The sequence below is a fragment of the Hevea brasiliensis genome, chromosome 8, assembly GCF_030052815.1.
Source record: "Hevea brasiliensis isolate MT/VB/25A 57/8 chromosome 8, ASM3005281v1, whole genome shotgun sequence".
Classification (NCBI taxonomy): domain Eukaryota; kingdom Viridiplantae; phylum Streptophyta; class Magnoliopsida; order Malpighiales; family Euphorbiaceae; genus Hevea; species Hevea brasiliensis.
The window spans coordinates 97,163,757-97,188,338 of record NC_079500.1 but is presented as its reverse complement, the minus strand read 5'-3'; the positions used below and the strand labels follow the sequence as shown (position 1 = coordinate 97,188,338).

Genomic DNA, 24,582 nt, shown 5'->3' with positions numbered 1-24,582 from the left:
ATGCATAGACTAGCTAAAGTGAGGGTGTTACAGTAAGGGTACCACTACTAGAAGTTATCAGTGGACAGCCCAGTCAGGGCACGTTTATGGTAATTGTGGGTTAAAAAGAGATAAAAGGATAGAAAACATGGTCTGTTGGGACGTATTGTAATAACCTATATAATGCTCTTATTGTTTGTGCTGTAAGTTATCGATTATAATATCGATATGGGATTATTATATAGAGCCGTGTGCATCCCTATAGCGTTCTATGATGAGGTTGCAAATGGCTTCTGTTTTGGTACAATTGCGCCATAATAGAATTTTATTCCAGTAGAGGAGTTGGGAAACTCCTAGTTAAGGTTTAATGCCCTTGAGATAGAGTATACTCAAAGCAAAGAAAAGGATAAGGGCAGTTAGTCAATGGAGACAAGTCACAGGATACCAATAGATAGAAGAAGTGTAGAAATGAGAGTTAGGACAGATGGGTCCAGATGTAATAGGAGAGATAATTCGAACACTAGTGAAAGTGCTAGCCATAGTGGTTTGAGGACCAATTCTGAGTAGCTTAAAGGTATAATGATCTGGCAGAGACACGAAGAGGTACAGTTCTCTGGCATAACTATTAGGTTAGAAAGAAGAATAAAGCTAAGGAATTAGAGTAATTAAAGTTTTGTTCTGGGTAAGATAAAAATAGATGGATTAATGAGTAAGTAAGATTAAAGAGCCAGAATAGGATCACATCAGTGAGTACAGTTATCAAGATATAGAACCCAAAAATGCAAAACGTTGAGTAGGTCATAGTACGAGTAGTGATAAGAGTTCAAACAAGGAGCTTTGAATTGAAGGATTGGATTAGACTATGTTTATTCCCTGTTCCTAAGGCGAAATGGGTAATAATGGCATAATATTCCTTTAATCTGTTGACAGTACAATTGGAGTAAGTTTTGGAAGAATCTTTAAGTGAGAGGTATCTTCCAGAAAATAACAAAAGATAAGATAGCAGAAAAATGATGATAGACATAGAGGACAAATGGAGTATGAGAAGAAATAAAAAATTATAATATGATATGTCAGTTGAGACAGTGGTACAACAGAGAGTTGGTATTCATCAGAAAATGGTGTATTGTTGACTATAGAAGAAGATTTCTCCTTCTTATCAAGTTTATGTTAGTAGTATGCCCTAGAGCATATCATTTAGTATGTATCTTGTACATGTTTTATTAATAAAAGGCATTTTCACTTTTCTATTTACATAATATGTTTATGTGTAATAGAAAAGGTCCATTGATATTTTATTAGAAATTCTATTCTTAAGTTGTTAAGAATATGAGTAACAGTATTTCTAGCACAAAGTATCATAAATTGATTCACAGTCGAGGATACTTCACAATAAGGACATGACTTATCCAGAAAGATTGTAATCATGTTTGTTCACAAGTTATTTATATAAGATGTAAATAAGATGGAATGGTGAGTCTCATGCCATATAACAAACATGATAGGCACTTATGCATGATAAGTAGGCCGAACCAATGACATTTATGACAAGCACATGGAGTTTACTCTTATCAATGCATTGTCATAAATCATATCAGTGCATATAATCTTTAGAACTGAGATAGCACAGTAATCTTATATATAGGTGGTTTGAGTTTGATACTACTTTCATACTTGTACTATGTATGGGTATATGGGCATGCGTTGGCTCCTACTAGTTATATATGGAGGTAGGTGTTGATCAAGATGGAATCTGTTACCCTAAGTAAATAGGGATAAAATCCTATGTTCATTTTGTTCTTGATGTTTCAAGTTCCTGACCAGGACAAACATATTTAATCAGAAAAGAGTTTCTGATGAGAAAATCTTTTTAATCAAGAACTCGAATTAAAAGAGAACATAATATTCATAGCAAATGGGGTTTGACATAAACCATGACTCCAGCTCGAATTGGGATTTTGTAACAGAGAGATTCTAGCGCATGGTAACATATGATTATAGATTCATTTAAGGTAATCCTTATTACTAATTGGGTGGCTATAGCATGCTATGCTAGGTGTTAACCATGGTTTATGAGGTGCCTAAAATGATTTAGAGAAATCATTTATAGTAAGAAAGAGTTCTGATGATATTAAGAGTTGATATCATATCTCATTGCTAATTAGTGATGAGCCTAGTGAGTCACATACATACACAAATAATCATCAAGTTAAATGTGATTTAATTAATTAGTTAAAGAGTTTAATTAATTAATTAAATAGGTTTGGTTTGCAATTAGATTGCAAATTCCCTAGCATGGCTTGAAACCAAATCTAGGTTATTGGATTTATAGTATAAGTTAAATTTATATTTAAAGTGTTTAAATATGAATTTAATTATGAGAAATTAATTAATAGAGATTAATTAATTAATTTATATTTTATATAAATTGATTAGAAGAAGAGAAATAATTATTTTAAGTTGAGAACTCAAAATTAAGACACAAGGGTATTTTGGTCATTTCACAGGGTGACATGTGGCACCATGAAATGTTGACACATGGCACTACTCATAAGCTTGCCATTTGTCTTTTAATCATGTAAGATGATCAAATTCAAGATTAAATCTAAGTTTGACACTTGGCACAATGTGATTGGGTCAATTAAACTAAGAGCCAATCAGAAGATGACATATGGCAAGGGTTTTAAGTGATGACCTAGCTATATAAGGGAAAGGATGAAAGAGCAAAATAACAAGTTGCTATTCTTTCATATGTGCCGCCACCCAAAGAAGCTCTCCCTCTCTTCTTCTTCATCTCTCATCAATTCAAAGAGAATTGTCAACATTCTCTTGAATTAAAATTGCTAGAAATCATTTCTAGTGTCTTATATACATCTGTAATCTCTCTACAGGCAAAACCTGAATTTCTAATTGATTGGAAAGGCTTGAGAAGCTGTTCAAGGGGCTGCCATTGGTGATCTTGGTGTGGACAAGCTGGAGGGACAACATCTGATGTCCTAAGTGCATCCCAAAGGTACCAAACAAAACTACAGTGCATCAAAAGGTTAGTGCACATGTTCTTGAATTAATCTAGGGTTCTAATAAATTAATCTGTTAATTCTAAAATCTTAAATGGCAAATGTAGATTCCAAAAAAACATATTAAAAGTGTTTTAATTTGCTGTTTAACATTGAAATCAATTAGGTAAATAATGAATCTTGCATGATGCATGAGACCCTAGAAGAAAATTTTTGAATTCAATATTCTAAACTTATATTTTTCATGCTTCCGCTCCTTCAGTTTAGCTCATGCTTTTGGTTATAGAAGATTGTACTAGGAAGGAAGACTATGTCGAGGTGACCCTATTATTTGAGAATTTGGTAGGCACCAATTCATACACAATCTCCTAAGGCAGAAATAACAGTAAATGCACACTTAATGTAAAGGATGAAGGAATGATCAGGGTAATGACACGTGTTATAATTAATTCATAGTTTTAGGCATTGGAAATTGAATTCAAAAAGGCAATAGGTGTTATCTTGTGTTACTAGGTTGTGAAGTGGTTAATGAGTGATAGTTCTTTTGAATATATGGATGGATGAAAAGAGTTTAATTACAGTGGAAGCGTGATGGTTTGAATTAGACTTTGTGATGTTTTAAGCTATGAAATTTTGAGGATGAAATTCTTTTTAGGGGGAGAGAATTGTAACACTCTAAATTTTGAAAAAATATAAATATGATTATTATTAGAAATAGAAATAAAATTTATAAAGTTTTGGGGAGAAAAGTCTAATCTAATTTTGGAACTAAAAGTAAAGGTTTAGAAGTTTTAGGGAGGCAAACATGATTTTTAGAGAATTTAAGGACTAAAATGGTATTTGTTTTAAAAAAGGGACAGGTGGTAGCCCCTTCTTCAGAATTTAAAAAAAAAAAAAAGCAAAAAGGAAGAAAGAAGAATCGGGAAGAAGGGAATGAGAAGAAAGAAAAGGAAAAGAAAGAAAGAAAAGAAGGAGAAGAAGAAGAAGAAGAAGAAGAAGAAGAAGAAGAAGAAGAAGAAGAAGAAGAAGGGAAGAAGGAGAGGAAAAGGTTGGCTTGATTTTTTAAGGATTCTCCAGCAAGATAAAATGCCGGCAAGGGAAAAAGAGAGAGTGTAACCAGAAAGTAAGATATTAGAGAGAGAAAGGGAGAAAGAGTGTGGATAGGAGTAGAAACAAGGGGCTGATCAGGGCTACAAAGTTTTCTTTCGTCCAGATGAGTTTGGTTGATTTTTTATGATTGACTCGTGGATATGTTTAAGATCTATATATGTAGAAGTTATAGTTAAAATTTGGTAATTTTTCAACAGTTGAATTTGGAGAATTTAATTTTTGAACCTAAGCTGTTTGGATTTGGAATTCTGAATTTGGGCTATTGAAAATTGAGGAAATTAAATAATTAAAATACTCAAAAAATTATGAAATTTGGTAAAGATGATCTTTAGAATGTTGGGGCTATTGTGTTCAAATTTGGTAAATTTTGGACTTGTGTTTTGTAAGATATAAATTATTATGTATGAGTTGTGAGTAAGAATTATTTCTAAAAAGTATAGAATTTGAAGGATTGGATTGATAATTTGATATCTCATGATGTAGCTGTAATTTGATACTAAAATTTTTTACCGATATTGTATTTGGATGTGTTGAACATATAGTTAAAATTTAGAATTTATCTGATAGTTGAAATATTTTATATAAATTTGAATATACAAATTGCCAATTTTGGTATTAAGGATTGAGTTAAGTTGAATATATTATTTTGATGGAATTAAAATTATTTTGAGATAGTATATGGTGTTTAATATATTTTTAAGTGATTATAAAATATTTTTGAGAAAAAAATGTAAATATTTTAGTTGGAATTTTGGTGATATGTATATATTATAGAATATTTTAATTGAGATTTGGGTATGAAATGTTGGTATTAATATTTGTATGAAAGTATAATTTAGGAATTTGTGTAAGTTGATATGATTATTGAATTGTGGATTTGAGTTTTGTGACAGGGAGTTTAGTCTAATTGTAAGAGGGAATACTATTGAATTTTCATCAGAATTTAATATGGAATTGAAATTTTAGGGATTAACCTAATTATAATTATATTATGATATTTTAGTTAGAGCTTTTAATATTGTAGTTTTAATTAGATTGTAGAGGAGTTAAGGACCCAAGCTGAAGATTAGAGATTTAGATATAGCTTAGGATGTTTGTAGGCCCCAAAAAGACATTGTGTTGTGTTGTGTCATGGGCCTAAGGCCTTTGGATTGTTGAAATATAAATGAGATTTTTCTTGTAAAAAGGTTAGGCCCTAGGTAAAAGGAAAACTCTGTCAAATTTTCAACACAAACCTAGGAAATCTTCTATTTCTTTAATTAATTATTGTTGGTCTATTATTTATAGTTCTTTGGTATATTTGCTTAGGTTGATCAAAATCAATAATTTTCTTCTTCTCAGCAGAACCCAAAGCATTGGGTTGCATTGTGAGTTGGATATTAATTATATTTTGTAATTTCAATATTATTTATATATTTTTAATATGTTCATGCATTTTATAAATATATTTATATTCTTAGTTAAATAAATTAGGAGTACTCTTATTATTGCATATTTATTTACTGATAATTACTTATGTTTGCCGCCCTGAGGATAATTTCGAGCTCTTTGTTTTATATATATATATACTTCTTCTCAGCAAAACCAAAAGCATTGGGTTGCACTGTGAGTTGGATATTAATTATATTTTGTAATTTCAATATTATTTATATATTTTTGATATGTTCATGTATTTTATAAATATATTTATATTATTAGTTAAATAAATTATGAGTACTCTTATTATTGCATATTTATTTACTGATAATTACTTATATTTGCTGCCCTGAGGATAATTTCGAGCTCTTTGTTATATATATATATATATATATGGGTTGGACGGGTAGTTGTAGCTTGAGCTAGTCTCGCTGGAACCTGGTCCTTATGGATATGAAAAGTCAGGGTAAAGCATGGCTTTGAGTTGATTTCACTGGCCCCTGCATATAGATTTAAGTAAAAGTTCAACTTAAGTTGAGCTTCCTGGGAAGTCTTAGAATAAGAGAGCTAGATAGGGAAACAACTCTCATAATATGTATGAAAATGTTATTCTAGGTGCGTGTGTAGCTATAAAGTATCTTTTTGTGCGAGAATTGAGTGATTTGCTTGATATAAGTGCTCAGTGTGCATTTCATACTTAGTATTGTATTAATGTTAGATAACTATGGAAATTATATTTATAATCAATATCTAACTCTCTGAGTCGAATGCTCATCCCTGTTTAATTTTTTTTTTCCTAGGTGATAGGTGGATGTTATTTTGAAGTTAACCTGCTTTCTTTCTCGTAGGAAAACTTAAACCATTGATTTATTAACTATATTTATTTTTTTTTTATTATATCTAGAACTCCACAATGACTGTATTAGTTTCTCTTATAATGTAAAATTAACTTGTTAAACTTATTATGTATGTGGAATATTGACTTACGGTGAGCTGAACTCCCCATTGTGATATTGGATATGATTATAAGTTGTGAGGGTGAGCTGAGCTCCCCATATTGTGCATTTTATTATCTTACAAGTCAGTTGAGTTTTTCTCCTAGTTGGATTATCCATTTTATGGTCGGACTCCATCCGTTTGTTTTATTGAATTGGGCCCTTCATTTTGGGTTTAGTTGTTGGGTTGTAGTTATGTAGCCTTATTACAGATTTCGAGGGTCTTATACTGACTCAAATCCTAGTGCCGATCTAGCTCATGAGATCGGCTCGTGCACACACACATATAAATTCAATTTTAATCAAAACATGCATGATTAAATTTGTATTTATATTTTAATCAATAATATATTTACAACATATATAATATAATCTATAATTTAAAAAATAAAATACTCATTAAATATATTAAATAATTAATATATTAAATAGGTTTTTAAATTTTTTATTAAATAATATCATTTCAAAAATTATTCTATTATCTAATTTAATAAATAATTTTCTTTCACATATTAGATATGCAACTTAATTATTCAAGTTAAGATTATTTTAAATTATGAACAATTAAAATAAGATATGCAAATCAAACTTCTTTAAAAAAATAAAATAAAATAATAGAGCTTAAATAAATTAAATTTAATGAGTTAATTTATATTTATTATTAATTTATTTTAATTTTTAAATATTTTCACTTATTTATATATTTAAAACTTATTATTATATTTTTTAATTATATTATATTTAAGTTTATAATTAAGTTAATAATTATAACATGTAATTTTCATGAAAATATAATCAAATAATTTTTAATTTAATAAATATGTTTATTTACTATAATTAATTAAAATGACATTACGATAATATTATATAATATATAAAAAATTCATAAAAAATTATATAAAAAAATTAAATCATAAATTTTATAACAAGTATAATAACATGCAATATAGGTTTGTAAAAAAATTAATAATATATAAAAATATTACTTGTAATAAAAAATTATTAATAATTTTATAATATTTATTTAATTATATATCACTTAAATTTTAATCCAATCCTAATTAAATTTTAAATTTTTTCTTAATTATTTAATTTTAAAAATTATTTCTCAAAAAATTGTAAGTTTATTTATTTATTTATCAAAATTCATTATGTGCTTGTCAATTTATGGATTTCACGGAGTTCCATCGTATCACAAAAGTAACGCTTATAACCTCTCGACTTTATAACCAGTTGCTTCAAGGGATCATCAACCTAGCAGCGGCAGCTCCTCCTCAATCCAAGCCATCTCTTGCTCAAATTCTGCAAGCTTCCCATTTCCCAAGATGGCTCTAAAACCCAAGTAACAACTCGTAATCACTTATTCTCGCACCCATAATCCTCCATTAACAACCCATAAGTTCACGGATCCAAGATCTTACTTGTATGGTAGCTTTAGCTTCTCTTTTGCCGCCATGAAAGCTCTCACCAATGTGGATCTCTTCAAAACCCCTCTGGTTCTCAGGATCACAGCCTTCGTTTTAATCTCCATCACCTTCTTTTACTTGGGGAGGCACTGGTCTTCCAATGGCTACCAGCAACTCATCTTCTTTTCTTCCGCCCCACAAAAAGCCGTTGCCGTTTCGCCTAACTTGGGTAAGTCGTTTAACATCACTGCCCTCATCGCCCAAAACCAATCCCAAACTTTACCTGACAAGACTCTTTCCCTTGCTCCACTTCCACCGCCGACGACGGATCACTCTTTGCCCATTGTTCAATCTTCGCAGTCTGATACGAATCGGACGTTTGGGATTATTGACAGTGATGGAAGAATGAGCGATGATTTTGAGGTTGGGGAGTTCGATCCAGAGGTTGTGGAGAATTGGGGAAATGAGACTGGAGTTGAGAGTGGTGAGAAGGATATTAGAGTCAGGGTTAAGAGATTTGAGCTCTGTCCGGAGAGTATGAGGGAGTACATTCCGTGTTTGGATAACGTGTACGCAATAAAGAGGTTGAATTCGACAGAGAGGGGGGAAAAGTACGAGCGACATTGTCCTGAGGAAGGGAAAGGATTGAATTGCTTGGTCCCGCCTCCGAAAGGCTACCGACAGCCAATTCCCTGGCCGAGGAGTCGAGATGAGGTATTGGTGATTTGTTGTTATTTTTCCCTCTTGAATTGTATATTTGTTGCAGAGAAATGGAGGGAAAGAAAAGAAAGATGAAAATAAATTTTCTTTTGGCGGTTTTAATCAAGTCAAAGTAGCTGTCTTAGATTCAATTGAATGGATTTTCAAATAAACTCCCTTCGTTATGCATCAGCATTGAATTTAGTTAACAATGTAGAATTTGCTGATTGTGGTGATTATTATATGTCTGCTTGAGGAGGAGAAAAATGAAAGTGTGCAAGGTTGTATTGCATTCCTGTCCAAATGAAAAGCTTAGCTCTAGTGGGCTAGTTGTTGCATTAGTCTAATCCACCCTCCTTTTCTGGTGCGGTGTATAAATCTACTACTTGGTAATTGTCATTGCTGTGTGGAATTCGGTGTATGTTCAAATATTTGTTAGTTTGTTGCATTCGCTGATTGAATTAGTCAGTCTTGGTGGGTTTATTTGAAAATTTCATTTCTTGTTGGTAGTTGAGGACTCTTAAATTGACTTGTTAGCTCTCTCTCTCTCTCTCTCTCTCTCTCTCTCTCTCTCTCTCTCTCTCTCTCTCTATATATATATATATATATATATATATATATCTTTTTGGAAGTTCTCTTAATAGAACATGCTACTTCGTTACAGGTATGGTATAACAATGTTCCTCACTCTCGCTTAGTTGAAGATAAAGGAGGTCAAAACTGGATTTCTAAAGAGAAGGACAAGTTTAAGTTTCCTGGTGGTGGTACACAGTTCATACATGGGGCAGATCAATATTTGGATCAGATTAATAAGGTTTAAAGTTTTGAATTTTAGTCTTACGAAGGAAACATATAATTGGGCATTTGCATCTTGTCTAATCCATGTTCAATATCTCATAATTTGTATGTGTAGATGGTCCCTGATATTGCATTTGGTAGTCATACTCGAGTTGTTCTGGATGTTGGATGTGGTGTGGCTAGTTTTGGTGCCTATTTGCTATCAAGGAATGTGTTAACTATATCAATAGCTCCCAAGGATGTTCATGAGAACCAAATTCAGTTTGCTCTTGAGCGTGGTGTACCTGCAATGGTGGCTGCATTGGCTACTCACCGTTTGTTATATCCAAGTCAAGCCTTTGAAATAATACATTGTTCAAGATGTAGAATCAATTGGACTCGTGATGGTATGTCAATTATGTTTGGTGCCTAGTTTAAATATCAAAGCTAGATGAAGATAAAGTATAGAGCATTATATTACATTTTTTAATTGATACCCTTTGCTAGCTGTGACATGAAACTGTTGGTGCAGTATATGCCTCATGCTTCCATAATCATAAGTTTTTCAATTCCCACACCTTTTTCTTTGCCTCTCCCCCCCTCCAACTGAAAGATGAGTGAATTCTATGGTATTATAATATCCCTTGCAAGGTTGTGTTGCTAGTATATGCGTGCATGAAAACTATGAAATAAGTCATTTCTTACATACTTTTTTAATCTTCTTTTGTTTATGGGATATCTTCTGATTTTTGTGTTTTCCTCTAATACATTCTGAAGACGGAATATTGCTCCTTGAGGTCAATAGGATGCTCCGAGCAGGAGGATACTTTGCCTGGGCAGCACAGCCAGTTTATAAGCATGAGCAAATTCTAGAAGAACAATGGGAAGGTATCAATTCAATTTCATAGTAACCAATTGCAAATTAACTGCTTCTTCATATGACTATTGCTAGTTATCCTTAAATGGTTCATGCATCCATGAAAAAATTCAGCAAATCAACCACAGATGGACACAGAGAGATGGGATTTCTTTAATATTGGCCAAAAAAAATGGTTTGCATACTAATTGTTGGCCATTACACAACCTTGATTACTTCTGCATTTGTGTATTTTTCAGAGATGCTTAAACTTACTACTCGTCTCTGCTGGGCACTTGTTAAGAAGGAGGGATATATTGCAATATGGCAGAAACCCTTCAACAACAGCTGCTACCTAAGCCGTGAAGCAGGAATAAAACCTCCATTGTGTGATCCAAATGATGACCCTGATAATGTTTGGTAAATCATTTATCCTTTCTTAGTTTTTCTGTTGGCATCTAAAGCATTCATGTATACAAATGGTCTCCGTTTTCCTCGCTGTAAAAACATTTATCACGTATGAACACTTACTAAGACTTAAAACTAGAGGTAAACCTGAAATTTTGAGTAGACTCAGTTGACAACCGAATAAAAAAAGAATTATGGAAAGGAGATATTGAGAGCAAGAGAACGTATCTATTTCAGAAACCATTTCTTCCAACACCTGGTTTTTCTGTAGAGAATTCAGTTGATGAAATAGATTATTTTCTTTGGATAACACCATATGATGCTGTGAAGGAGTCTTTTTCCCCAATGAAACCTCAGAAACTTCTTTAGTACATACAGTCTGGTGAAATCATATGTTCATTTTCCTTATTAAGGCTCCAGGAAGGACAATTTCTTCTGCTTTCTGACCAAGACATTCAGCCTGTGGTTGAAATTCTAATGATGATAGTCATCAGTGGTGGTTTACAATAATGCTGGATCTTGCAAATGATATTCATACATTTAATTTACTTGTCATGGATTATAGCTAAAAGGTTTCTTTTATTTCTTTTTAAATATTTGTATGTGAGAAAATGATGAAATGCTCCCATCTCTTTGGGGCTGGCAGGACGGTCAATTATTATGTGCAGTTACAAAATTAATAGACGTGTATAGATTCGTGCATCTGAAGTTTATGTGCCTAATTCTTATTTGTTGCACAATTTTGCTAGGTATGTTGATCTGAAGGCATGCATTACTCAAATTCCAGAAGATGGATACGGAGCAAATGTTACCAAATGGCCTGCCCGTTTACACACCCCACCTGATAGGCTCCAGAGCATACAAATGGATGCCTACATGTCCAGAAAAGAGCTATTCAAGGCAGAATCAAAATACTGGGCTGAAACAATAGCTGGCTATATCCGTGCTTGGCATTGGAAGAAATTTAAATTAAGAAATGTATTGGATATGAGAGCTGTCTTTGGAGGGTAAATTCATCTCATGCATTTCTTCGTCACAGCATTTTTTTAAATTTCTGATAACTTATGTTTTATTTATCAATTTTGGCAGATTTGCAGCTGCATTGATTGACCAAGGATTTGATTGTTGGGTTCTGAATGTGGTACCTGTTAGCGGGCCCAATACCTTGCCTGTTATATATGATCGTGGACTTCTAGGAGTTATGCATGATTGGTATTATATACCTGCTTGGATTCACTTTTGTGGATATCGTAATAATTATTTTCACGAAATACTTGATATAAAAGAATAATGAATTAATGATTCCTGTGAACCATTTGTTCGTGTTGTTATTTTATTTTTATTAATCATTGATAAGTACTCTAGAGTCAATAGGAAGGAGTCAATAGGAAGCTAGAACTTTGGAGAAGTACTCTAGAGTCAAAGGGTTTTAAGTTAAGTAGAACGAAGACAGAATACATGCATTGCAAGTTCAGTGAAGGCCAAACTGGTGATAGGGAAGGAGTTAGTTTGAATGGAGTGGCACTGTCCCAAAGTAATCACTTTAAATATCTAGGCTCAGTCCTTCAAGTAGATGGGGGATGTGAGGAGGATGTTAGTCATAGGATTAAAGCCGGATGGTTGAAGTGGAGACGTGCCACGGGAGTTTTATGTGATCGTAAGATTCCCAATAAATTAAAAGGAAAATTTTACCGTACAGCCATACGACCGGCTATGCTATATGGTAGTGAGTGTTGGGCACTGAAAGAGTCGTATGCATCTAAGATAAGAGTTGCAGAGATGAGAATGTTAAGGTGGATGAGTGGTCATACTAGACTAGATAAAGTCCGTAATGAAAGTATTAGAGAAAAGGTAGGAGTGGTGCCAATTGAAGATAAGTTGAGAGAAGGGAGATTGAGGTGGTTTGGTCATGTGAAGCGTAGACATACGGAGGCTCCAGTTAGACAAGTAGAGCACATTAGGCTAGAGGATAGAAAGAAAAAAAGGGGTAGACCTAAATTGACTTGGAGGAGAGTAGTACAGCATGACTTAGAAGCATTACACATTTCTGAGGATTTAACCCAAAATCGTTCAGAGTGGAAAAAGCGAATCCATATAGCCGACCCCAAATTTTTGGGATAAAGGCTTAGTTGAGTTGAGTTGAGTTTTATTGATAATACGGATAAATAGTATGATGTGGCATCGAAATTGGCCTAGGAGTTTCTTCATGGTTTGTCTGTTACTTGAACATGGTTTAATGCATTTCAATTGTATGTGATCTTGTGTCTTTATCAGGTGTGAACCATTTGATACGTACCCAAGAACCTATGATTTCTTGCATGCAGCTGGTCTCTTTTCTATTGAAAGGAAAAGGTATGATTTAGCCTTTACTCAGTTAGTAGCTGCTGGAAAATCTTGTTATTACATCTCTAATGTCAAGGTGGCTTTTTCTTACCTGGTTTTTTCCTTTACATTAGATGTAATATCTCTACCATCATGCTTGAGATGGATCGCATACTCAGACCTGGTGGTCGAGCATACATTCGTGACTCCGTTAATGTCATGGATGAACTTCAAGAGACAGCAAAGGCCATGGGTTGGCATGTCGCATTGCATGATACATCTGAGGGTCCACATGCAAGTTACAGGATCTTGACCTGTGAAAAACGGCTATTGCGTCCTTGAGCAAATGGCATACAGAAGTAGACTTGTTTTCAAAAGGTAACTGTAAAGATCTGACCAACCAGTCACGAAGAGATGACGAATAGTTGAAAGATTAATCCACAGATGGAAGAAACGTTCAGTTCTGTAGATGAATCCATTGTATGATATGACTCAAAATTCTTTAACGACTCATCCTTTCATTGCCTCGTGGTGGATGTGGATGCTGATATGGCCATATTTGCGCAAATGAGAGACGAGATCAATGTACAAGAACTGTGTAACAGTGTCAGTGTACAACACGATCTCATAGTTTCAAAGTAGAAACATTTGTACTATTTATTTTTTTTATCGGATGTGAAAAATATATATTTTCAATATATACATTTGCTTCTAATATTCTGTGCTTAATTTAATTATGCAAGTCGAATTGGGTGCCTAATTTTCAAATTAAGAAGTTATATGTATATTATTAATCCATAAGCGTAAAAGGAATAAGAATTAAAGATTGAGCCGTAAGTAAAGCTCCCTCTAAATCCAGGTCGCTCTCCGGAGGGAACCCCTGTGGGAAAAGCACATTTGTTCGTGATTTTATAATTGCTAGCATCATCAACAGATTGAAGAACTTAAAAAAAAATGAATTTCTCAATGCCAGTGCATGCCAAATGGTACTAACAGGAAATTCATTGACCCTGTTGAGCTTTCTCGGCGACAAAATTCACATTCAGATAACTAATATTCGTAATTCATCTCCCAGTTCAGAAAAATCATAATAATCCCTTCATCATCTCAACAAATTCTGAAAGCAGCCATGCATTACAATTTTTCTAGATGGTAAAATATTCCAAAAAGACTCAAATAGCAGTGTTGCACTCTTCTTTTCACACAACTTTCATAGGAAGTGTTCCAAAAGGAGAACAGATGAAGTCCCCAAAAGTTCGATCAGATTTTTGCCTCAAATATGTTGGCCCTGGCCATAATACAAACGTGTATGTTTTTGTCTGGTTGAATAGTTTGGATAGCTTTCTTGACTTTGCTTGGCAGAACTCTGAGGATGAATACCCTTTTTGCTAGGTGAATTTGTCGGGATATTTTTCCGGTCTTGTATTGTTAGGATGAGTTTCTTGTCTCTGCTTGGTGAATTAGTTGTGATGTTTTCCAGTCTTTTATAGTCAGGATACATGTCCTGTCTTTGCCTGGTGAAGTAGTTGGAATGTTTTTCCAGTCTTGTATAGTCAGGATACCTGTCCTGTCTTTGCTTGGCGAAATAGTTAGAAGTATTTCCAGTCTTGTGTTGTGAACTGGATGTTGCACCCGCAACTTTGAAATGTTGGGACGATTTTCCTCTCTTTGCTTGCTCAAAATGTTGGGATGACTCTCCTTTCTTAGAGAAATAATTGGGATGTCTTTCCAGGCTCATGTTCTGAATTTGATGCTGCACTTGTGATTGTGAATACACAATCCTGCTCACTGGTTGACGAGTACTTCGGTATTCCATGAGAGTGCGACTTGAGCTCCCAACAGATGTTCCTGCAATGAAATTTGATATTTGTGGCCTTACTAATATGCCAAAGAGAGAACTACGATTGTGATTGTCCAAAACAAGCCTATGATATGTCGACTGAAATGCTTCAGATATCCTTTCCAGGTTTCCAACAGTAACAGCCCTTGCAGTATTCTCTGTCCGCTCAAAAGGGTCCTCGATCTACCAGATAACAGCAGAAGAAACAAGATCAGCAGTCAGAATGATAATTACTAGGTTAGGAAATCTTTTTTTTTTCTTTTGGGGAGAGGGGGTGGGGGGAGAGAGAGAGAGAGAGAGTTACAAATAGTGGGTATGTTTTGGGCAACCATCTCATAATGCTTCTCATGTCTTGCCATTGTCCAGTAAATGTGCAAATTCCTAACTTCACAGCCTTTGTACTAATGTTAGAAAACTGCAAAACAGATAACAAAGTACACATAAATTACATGAAACAGGGATGAGGAGAGCACTTGCAAATTTCAAGGACTTGAATGAAGAACACTAGAAAATATATTATATCTATAAAATATGCAGTTCATTAACATTATTGTTATTTGCAAGCATATTAAGAAACTCTGGCAAAAAAGGAGCATAATATAAAGAAAAACAAGCAATGTGGACATAATCAGCATTCATAGATTAGACAACTCAGAACATATCTTCACATTTGATCCTAACACTACAATTACCTACTAAACACAGAATTATACATGGAAAGTTGAGAAGTGGCAAGAATTATTACCTTTGCAAGGAATGAAATAAAAAGCTCCGAAAGAGAACTTCGATTAGCTGCCCTGTATTTGTCTGACATGTATCTAGATATATTAGCATGGCATATTTTTTTAATGCGTTCCTCTGCAACAGTCCTCACACCTAGCATGAAACATATTGGATTGCAGGTGTATCAGATAATCAGATTGTTATTGTTGCTTAGTGGAACTCTACATCACTGTATACACAAATAAAGCAGATCATACATTTTATGTTTACAAAGGAAATGTTAATCCAAAATAACATTATTCAACAACATGGAGATAAGATGAACTCCAAGCCAACAGAAACTTGCTTTTCCTGGAGGAGTTGGAGAGGGTGTTCAAAACACCACAAGTAAATTTAATAAAATGATTAGAAGATAAATACAATCAAGGACTACAAGTTTTGAAGCCATGAGATACTAAATTTATCTCCATATTTAAATCAAATTAGAAGGGGGAGAAAAGAGTTGGGGGGAGGGGGGGGGGGGGTTTGGTTTCTTTTAAACAGTTTAAAAGAACTTGTAGTCATCAACCATCATGGCTCCTCAAGTAACATTAAAGAAAAAAAAAGTACCTGTAAGATCATCAACAGCATTTCTTGGATATATTTCTCTAAGGGGAGGTAAAATAGCAGGTACACATGTCTGCAGGGAAAAATGTATTTAGGAAAAAACAAAATAATAGATAGGATGGAAATTCTAACTGCAAAGAATTTATTTTGTTATCAGACGAACATGTTTTTCTTCTTGCTGGAAATTGGGTTGGGGGGAGGAGAAGAGGGCAACCATACACAAAATACTTGGAATGATTTAAAAGGGACATGCAATATTAACTACACAAGTGAATAATAATGGGTAACACAATTTAAATTTTACTGCAATTACAAGGTAATGTAATCAATTATATAATAAAGTAAATGATGCAACAGCCATTCCATTCTCAAGTTTGGTTAAAAAATAAGAAATATATGAAATATAATATAATGATAATTTTTATTTCAATGTCTAATTTCCTTGTGGTGGTATTAACAAGGAAGTGATGGCAGCGATAGTGATTGGTGATGACAGTGATTTATGGCCGGACGGTAGTGGTGGATTGTGTATGGTTGCCGAGTGGTGATGATTGTGGGAAAAAATGTGGCAATAAAAAAATAAATCAAAATAAATAATTATGATTACAATTTTAATTATTTTTATTGGAAATGATCATTACAATAATAAAAGTGTAATTGATTATATGATGTAATTGTTATTTCATATTGTGTAATGGAACAAAGTAATGGAATAAGCAATATAATTGCTATTCCATTACAATTTTGATTAAGTCCTATCAAAATGCATGTTTTAGAGAGAGAGAGAGAGAGAGAGGCTTCAGAAATAACCAGCTAAAGGAGTAAGAAAAGCACACTTCCAATTCCAACAATTATTTCAACTAATTAGTGCAGTGCATATAAAGATGTAATCACCTGAAAATGGAATATAACAAGTAAACTGAGGGAGTATGAGTTCAATGTCCCAGCCTTTGAATTATTGATATTGTGAGTTTTGGCCCATTCCTTGACCTACAGAAGAAAAACATTGCATGAAAATGAAGTATTTATATCTTACTCATTACATGTCATGTTTGTCGCTGATAATGTACTAGTAAGACCATATCCCGAAAGCGCCCATCTATCTGGTTGATCCACAACAAGAATTTGGACTTCATTTGACCGTGCAGATTGTCAACTGAAATATCACAAGAAATGCTCTTGGGGCCACACTCAAATTTTAAGATGGGAACTCTGGCACTTGGGACAAACTGTAACCTGTGAAATTTACCTGCAGATCAAAGACATTATGAAATAATAACAGTGACACTTTTCTAAAGAACAATCAAGCAATAATGAGCATCAATTTACTCCCAACTGTCTCCATGCTGAAATTAATACACAAGGAAAGGATTCACAGCATAACCTAATGACTATCATGCAGCAAAAAGTGAAAACAATTGAATTAAATCACCTTTCTGCCTCAAAGCTCTTAGTAACTCTCCAAGTAAATTCTGTTTGCGCTTCTTTCCAGTGGATGAAATATAAGAACCATTTGATAGCACAATAGAGATATCCAAGTCTCCCCATCGAGTGAAGAGATTGGACACAAATGATCCAAATGGCTCCACAGTTGCACCTGTTGGTTAGCACGAATTAAGTCATGCTTCAGTATTGTTAAACGTAGAACCTTTTATATATGAAACAATCATCATGACTAATTAAAAAATAGATATGAAAAAAAGAGCAGGTGGGTGGGTGGGGAAAATAAATAAATGTGATGCATCTTTTTCAGATGTTTGCAAGAGTTGCATGTTTTTCATTCAGTGGTTAAGGCAGAAGAAAAACAGCATATTGTAGAGGGTTTCTCCAATAAAGGTTATTTAATACTCAAACCTGTAAATTGAGGATAAAGTGTCTTGCATCCGTCAAAGTAGAACTTCAAAAAATTGAGGAAGGTTTATGCCACCAAAAAAATTCATGCTATCAGATTTACCCAAAAGTCACTATGGGATGGATGCAGACATCCTGACTTTACATAATCTAGCATCTTAAGATTAAAGACAATATTGTAAGCAGTTGCTCAGCTAAATCTTAATTCCATACTAGCGGGGGTCGGCTATATAGACTTTTTTTTCTTCTCATCATTTAGCCCTATTAAATACTAGGTCCACTTAAATAGTAGCAAAAAAATATGGTGAAACAAATCATAAAGTTGACCCAAACTAATTTGGAATTAAGGTCTAGTTGTTGTTAGTAATTTGTATGAATGGAAACTATTTTCTGTTTTCAAAAGGAAAAATTCTTCTTGTACCATTATTTACACCTCTACTGGAATTTTATGGAATGCTGAAAGCCTGAAACAAATTCCTTGCCAAGGCACATACAAATAAAATCACCATTAAGCATACAAAAACATTAAAAATCAGAAATACCTCTAAGACTTTCCACAGAGGTAACAACATCTTTTAACTCTTCAATTATTTTAGATCGCACATCCCAATCCTCTTGTAGAGGTTTAATAACCTTGAGCATATCCTTAAGAGTAGGCTCCAATGTGTTGTAGCCATTCATTTTTGTTCACTGTTTGATAAAGCTGAAGACACATTTAAACAAGCCAAAACTCAGGTGCAGCACTAATCACTAGTTTGGGCTTACTCAAGCACTACCCAGAAAGCAAACATAAACATAAGGGAAATTAACACCAACCACTAGTTAGGGCATAGTAAGCACAACCACTAGGTGATGCAATATTCAAAGGAGACCAAATCAAGATTTTATTATGATATATAATGTCCTTTTTATTTAGGAAATTTAAGTTGATTTTGAGATTTCTAATTAATATTGGTTTAGCATTTTTCTTATTTTTGGAATTTTAATCCTAGCAGTAGAAGGATTATATTACACTATAAATACCTATTGTGGCATTTTTATTAATAATTAAAAAAAAATTAATAAGATTTGAGATTTTTTTTTTCTTTAGTTGCAAATTTGTTTTCGATTTTTTTTTCTTTAGTTGCAAATTTGTTTTTCCACAAAATGTGTTTCTCTATTTTCTAGAACTTTATTTCTTACCCTTTTATTCCCCTTGTTCTACCAGTTCTACATCGCTGTATGCATTGAAGTGAATTGCTGGTGGATGTTTCACTGCATGTCATGAAGCTAATGATGACAAACTAGCAGTGATATCATAATCAAACACAAAAGGAAATGCATATGAAATACTGGAAGGGACAAGTAGTGACAGGTAACTAAAGCTATCTAGGTCTGGTATATATAATATGGCATTTTAAGCAAGAACAATACGTAATACTAGACTTATCCGTCTACTTATCCACTCGCTTACGTTCTGCCTACAGGTTATTCTATTGCAGTCATTCTTACGCATACCTTGGTTATTCATCAAGGTACAATATTTTCAATTCCATAATTAAAGCCCATCAATATCAATTCTACCCATCAACAACTCAGCAAACATAAAAACAAGAACTAAGAAACCACATCACCATATTAGAGAATCATCAGCAATAATTAAGAAAAAAAGCACACCCAACATCACAATTGAGATAGATTGATCAAAACAACAAAATTAGGCAACACCCATATCCCCTGATTGCAATCAATACCAAACCAACAGCTGAAATCACAAAAAGAAGAGCTCAATAAATAGAAAACTGATCAATACCAGTAAGCAGAAGCCCTTCTTACTCCTTGACCCTCTTTTGCTATACGGTCAACCTGGAAGTTCTATAACCGAACCAAACAAGAAAAGGGCGCCCACTTCTCACCCTGCGCTTTCTCAAGCTCCAGTGGAGAACCCTATGAATACTATATACGTATATATAAGCAGATTTCATGGATTTCATGGTACGGCACCTGTCCTTTTCAAGGCAGTGGAATTATTAATGGGAGAGGGGAGAAAGGAGGGTCAGCAACAGTGTCATTCGTGGAAATTCCTTCAACCATGACTTTATTTTCCCACTTCGACGGATGATTGGTTTCTTTCTTTTCTTTTTGGTACACATGATTGGTTTCTTTTTCTTGTTGGGATAGAGATGGCCAGAGAGTGGTAGAATTTGGAGGTGGCAAGTTTTGAAATTTACGCAGCTATCATTGTGGTTAAAATCTATTTTTCTGAAAAATTATTTTCGTATTTAAAAAGTATTAGAATTTAATTTTAAATTAAATTAAATATATTTTAATTACAATTTTTTAAAAAATTATCTTTTAATAGCATTTATTTTTTTTTATATTTTTTTGAACTTTCTAATCATAATTTTAAATTGAATCAAATGTTATTAGAAAAAACTGTTTATCTATTTTAAAATATTTATATTTAAAATATTTAAATTTAATTTAAAATTATTTATCTAATAATATTTAAATTCTTTTTTATTGTTGAATTAAGGAAATTACACTTAAAAAAATAGAAAAAAAAAAAGAAATACAGTAGGTAAAAAAAATAGGATGTACTGTAATTTTTTAAATAATTGTATTACATCAAAGTAAATCTTATTCATCTCTTGTACGATTCAATGTAATTACTAAAATTTTTAAAATTTTCTAAAAAATTTACTTTCAGCTAGTTGCCCATGATCCATGGCTTTTTCATATTGCAAATTGTATCCCTTTATTAACATGTTTAAAAATTTTTATCTGGTAAAATTGATATATATATATAATAATTTCATTGTAATCATTTATTATAATAAAATTTATACAAAATTAATTATAATAAAATTATTATACATATATATATATATATATTGATTTTATAGAACTTAACAAGTAATCAACATGTCAATTTTGAATTCAATTTCCATCAAGTTTGATGTAAATGGACCTACGTTGATGCAATGGGTGAGTGTTTTTCTACTGGGTTTGTGCTTCATGTGCAAGGCATTTGGCCCAAAAGAAAAGGCACCCTTTTATCTTATGGGCCTCAAGAATGAATGTGTTGTCTTGGTGGTCGTCATTTGGATTGAGTTGTGAAAAATGCCATTGCCATCCCCAGCTTCAACTTTCATGACTGGGCCTCATGTGTTTGTATTAGTGATATTCACTTTTGAATTTCAGTCTAGTAACATTAATGATCAAATTTTACATATTTATAGTATTAAAGCTAAGGTCATGAATTCGAATTCCTGACAGACTTGGGAGATTATTGGCATTGAATGGATATAACTCAATGGCCTAACATTCTACCAAGAGCCATTTGAACAGTTACATTATAGAAGTTGAAGTTGTGCATATACTTAATAGCTTAAACTTCTAGGACGATATTAAGCGCTTGATACTACATTTATCTATTTAGTTTGATGCAGGTCTATTATTTGTGATAAAAAAAAAGGATTTGAAAAAGAAAAATTAGGAAAAACCACTTATATAAAATGATAATGAGATATCATAAGCATTATTTTTCAGAAATCTGATTCTGTATAATTTCTGGACTGATAACAATATGTGAAAGCAAATATGGAACATTCTCTAAATTCAATACCAAACCAACAGCTGAAATCACAAAAAGAAGAGCTCAATAAATAGAAAACTGATCAATACCAGTAAGCAGAAGCCCTTCTTACTCCTTGACCCTCTTTTGCTATACGGTCAACCTGGAGGTTCTATAACCAAACCAAACAAGAAAAGGGCGCCCACTTCTCACCCTGCGCTTTCTCAAGCTCCAGTGGAGAACCCTATGAATACTATATACGTATATATAAGCAGATTTCATGGTATTGCACCTGTCCTTTTCAAGGCAGTGGAATTATTAATGGGAGAGGGGAGAAAGGAGGGTCAGCAACAGTGTCATTCGTGGAAATTCCTTCAACCAAGACTTTATTTTCCCACTTCGACGGATGATTGGTTTCTTTCTTTTCTTTTTGGTACACACGATTGGTTTCTTTTTCTTTGTTGGGATAGAGATGGTACTGCACCTGTCCTTTTCAAGGCAGTGGAATTGTTAATGGGAGAGGGGAGAAAGGAGGGTCAGCAACAGTGTCATTCGAGGAAATTCCTTCAACCAAGACTTTATTTTCCCACTTCGACGGATGATTGGTTTCTTTCTTTTCTTTTTGGTACACATGATTGGTTTCTTTTTCTTTGTTGGGATAGAGATCGCCAGAGAGTGGTAGAATTTGGAGGGATTTTTTTAGTGTAATAAAAAATAAATTATAAAAAAAGGTGTGAATTTGAGAATAATTATTAAAAAGGATGCTAAATATTATTTATAATAGTATTTTTAAGATTTCAATGTTATTTATAATAGTATTTATATAAAAAATTTTTAAAAAAATTTGGATCTTATTTAAAATAATATTTAATTTTTTTTAAATAATAAATAATTAATTAAAAAAATTTAAAGATTGAACGTTAGTGGTGTTTTTTTTTTAATTATTTATTTTATATTTTAAATAAAATATAAATATTATTTTAATAAATCAAATAATAATATTTAATATTATATATTATAATATTTTTATTATAAATATTATTTTTTAATTTAAAATTAAATTAAAATTTAATAAATTAAAAATTAAAAATTAAAAAAATTTAAGAAAAGTTATAGGCTACTTATAGTAGTGTCCAACTTTTCTTTAAAATTTTAATTATTTTATTTTATATTTTAAATAAATTAAAAATATTATTTTAATAAATAAAATTATAATATTTAACATTATATATTATAATATTTTTATTATAAATATTATTTTTTAATTTAAATTAAATTAAAATTTAATAAAATAAAAAATTAAAATTAAAAAATATAAAATTAAAAAGATTTAAAAAAGTTGATCAATTTTTCTTTTTTTAATTATTTTATTTTATATTTTGAATAAATTAAAAATATTATTTTAATAAATAAAGTTATAATAAAGATATTATAAATAATTAAATAAAATAAAAAATTAATTATTTAATATTAATTATTATAATTTTATTTATTAAAATAATATTTTTAATTTATTTAAAATATAAAATAAAATAATTAAAAAAAAAATTGGACGCTATTATAAGTACCATCCAATTTTTCTTAAATCCTTTTAATTATTTATTTTTTTAATTTTAATTTTTTATTTTATTAAATTTTAATTTAATTTTAAATTAAAAAATAATATTTATAATAAAAATATTATAATGTATAATATTAAATATTATAATTTTATTTATTAAAATAATATTTTTAATTTATTTAAAATATAAAATAAAATAATTAAAAAATTTTAAAGAAAAGCAGCGTCCAATTTTTTTAAAATTTTTTAATTATTTATTTTTTTAATTTAATTTTTTATTTTATTAAATTTTAATTTTAAATTAAAAAATAATATTTATAATAAAAATATTATAATATATAATATTAAATATTATGATTTTATTTATTAAAATAATATTTATATTTTATTTAAAATATAAAATAAAATAATTAAAAAATTTTTTAAAAAAAAGTTAGACAATAGCGTCAAACCTTTAAATTTTTTTTAATTAATTACTTATATTTAAAGAAAAGTTGAACGCTATTTTAAATAGTGTCTAGCTTTCGTTTAAAATTTTTAATGCGGATACTATTATAAATAGCGTCCAGGCCTTAAAAATATTAGTATAGTTACTATTTCACATTCAACTCGTTCAACTCAGCATAATTCTCTCCTTTTTAATAATTACTTTCAAACTCACTTTTTTTTTATATAATTTTTTTATTACACTTTTTGGTAAAAATCCCGAATTTGGAGGTGGCAAGTTTTGAAATTTACGCAGCTATCATTGTGGTTGAAATCTATTTTTCTGAAAATTTATTTTCGTATTTAAAAGGTATTAGAATTTAATTTTAAATTAAATTAAATATATTTTAATTACAATTTTTTAAAAAATTATTTTTAATAGCATTTATTTTTTTTTACATTTTTTTGAACTTTCTAATCATAATTTTAAATTGAGTCAAATGTTATTAGAAAAAACTGTTTATCTATTTTAAAATATTTATATTTAAAATATGTTAAATTTAATTTAAAATTTTTTATCTAATAATATTTAAATTCTTTTTTATTGTTGAATTAAGGAAATTACACTTAAAAAAAATAAAAAAAAATAGGATGCACTAGAATTTTTTAAATAATTGTATTACATCAAAGTAAATCTTATTTATCTCTTGTACGATTCAATGTAATTACTAAATTTTTTTAAAAAAATTACTTTCAACTGGTTGCCCATGATCCATGGCTTTTTCATATTGCATATTGTATCCCTTTATTAACATGTCTTAAAATTTTTATCCGATAAAATTGATGTACATATAATAATTTTATCATAATCATTGGTTATAGTGAAAACTCATATAAAATAGATTATAATAAAATTATTATATATATATATTGATTTTATAGAACTTAACAAGTATCAACATGCCAATTTTGAATTCAATTTCCCTCCAAGTTTGATGTAAATGGACCTATGTTGATGCAATGGGTGAGTGTTT

General features: G+C 31.3%; 2 protein-coding genes across 2 annotated transcripts; one reads left to right on the top strand and one right to left on the bottom strand.

Moving 5' to 3' along the window:
• The first annotated feature begins 7,713 nt into the window (after positions 1-7,713).
• On the top strand, positions 7,714-13,714 carry LOC110646774 (probable methyltransferase PMT11). The gene is made up of 9 exons (XM_021800320.2): positions 7,714-8,637; positions 9,287-9,436; positions 9,536-9,806; positions 10,177-10,287; positions 10,516-10,675; positions 11,413-11,670; positions 11,753-11,875; positions 12,938-13,015; positions 13,120-13,714. The coding sequence occupies exons 1-9, from the start codon at positions 7,972-7,974 to the stop codon at positions 13,325-13,327; spliced, it is 2,025 nt and encodes a 674-aa protein (XP_021656012.2). The 5' UTR covers positions 7,714-7,971; the 3' UTR covers positions 13,328-13,714.
• Positions 13,715-13,969: 255 nt separating this feature from the next.
• Positions 13,970-20,164, bottom strand: LOC110646772 (protein HESO1). Its single transcript, XM_021800315.2, has 9 exons — positions 19,798-20,164; positions 18,548-18,708; positions 17,587-17,751; positions 17,225-17,403; positions 17,049-17,144; positions 16,158-16,227; positions 15,571-15,701; positions 15,130-15,240; positions 13,970-15,008 (listed from the first exon to the last, which is right to left on the bottom strand). Exons 2-9 carry the CDS (start codon positions 18,684-18,686, stop codon positions 14,259-14,261), a joined length of 1,641 nt encoding a protein of 546 aa, XP_021656007.1. The 5' UTR covers positions 18,687-18,708; positions 19,798-20,164; the 3' UTR covers positions 13,970-14,258.
• Positions 20,165-24,582: the final 4,418 nt, after the last annotated feature.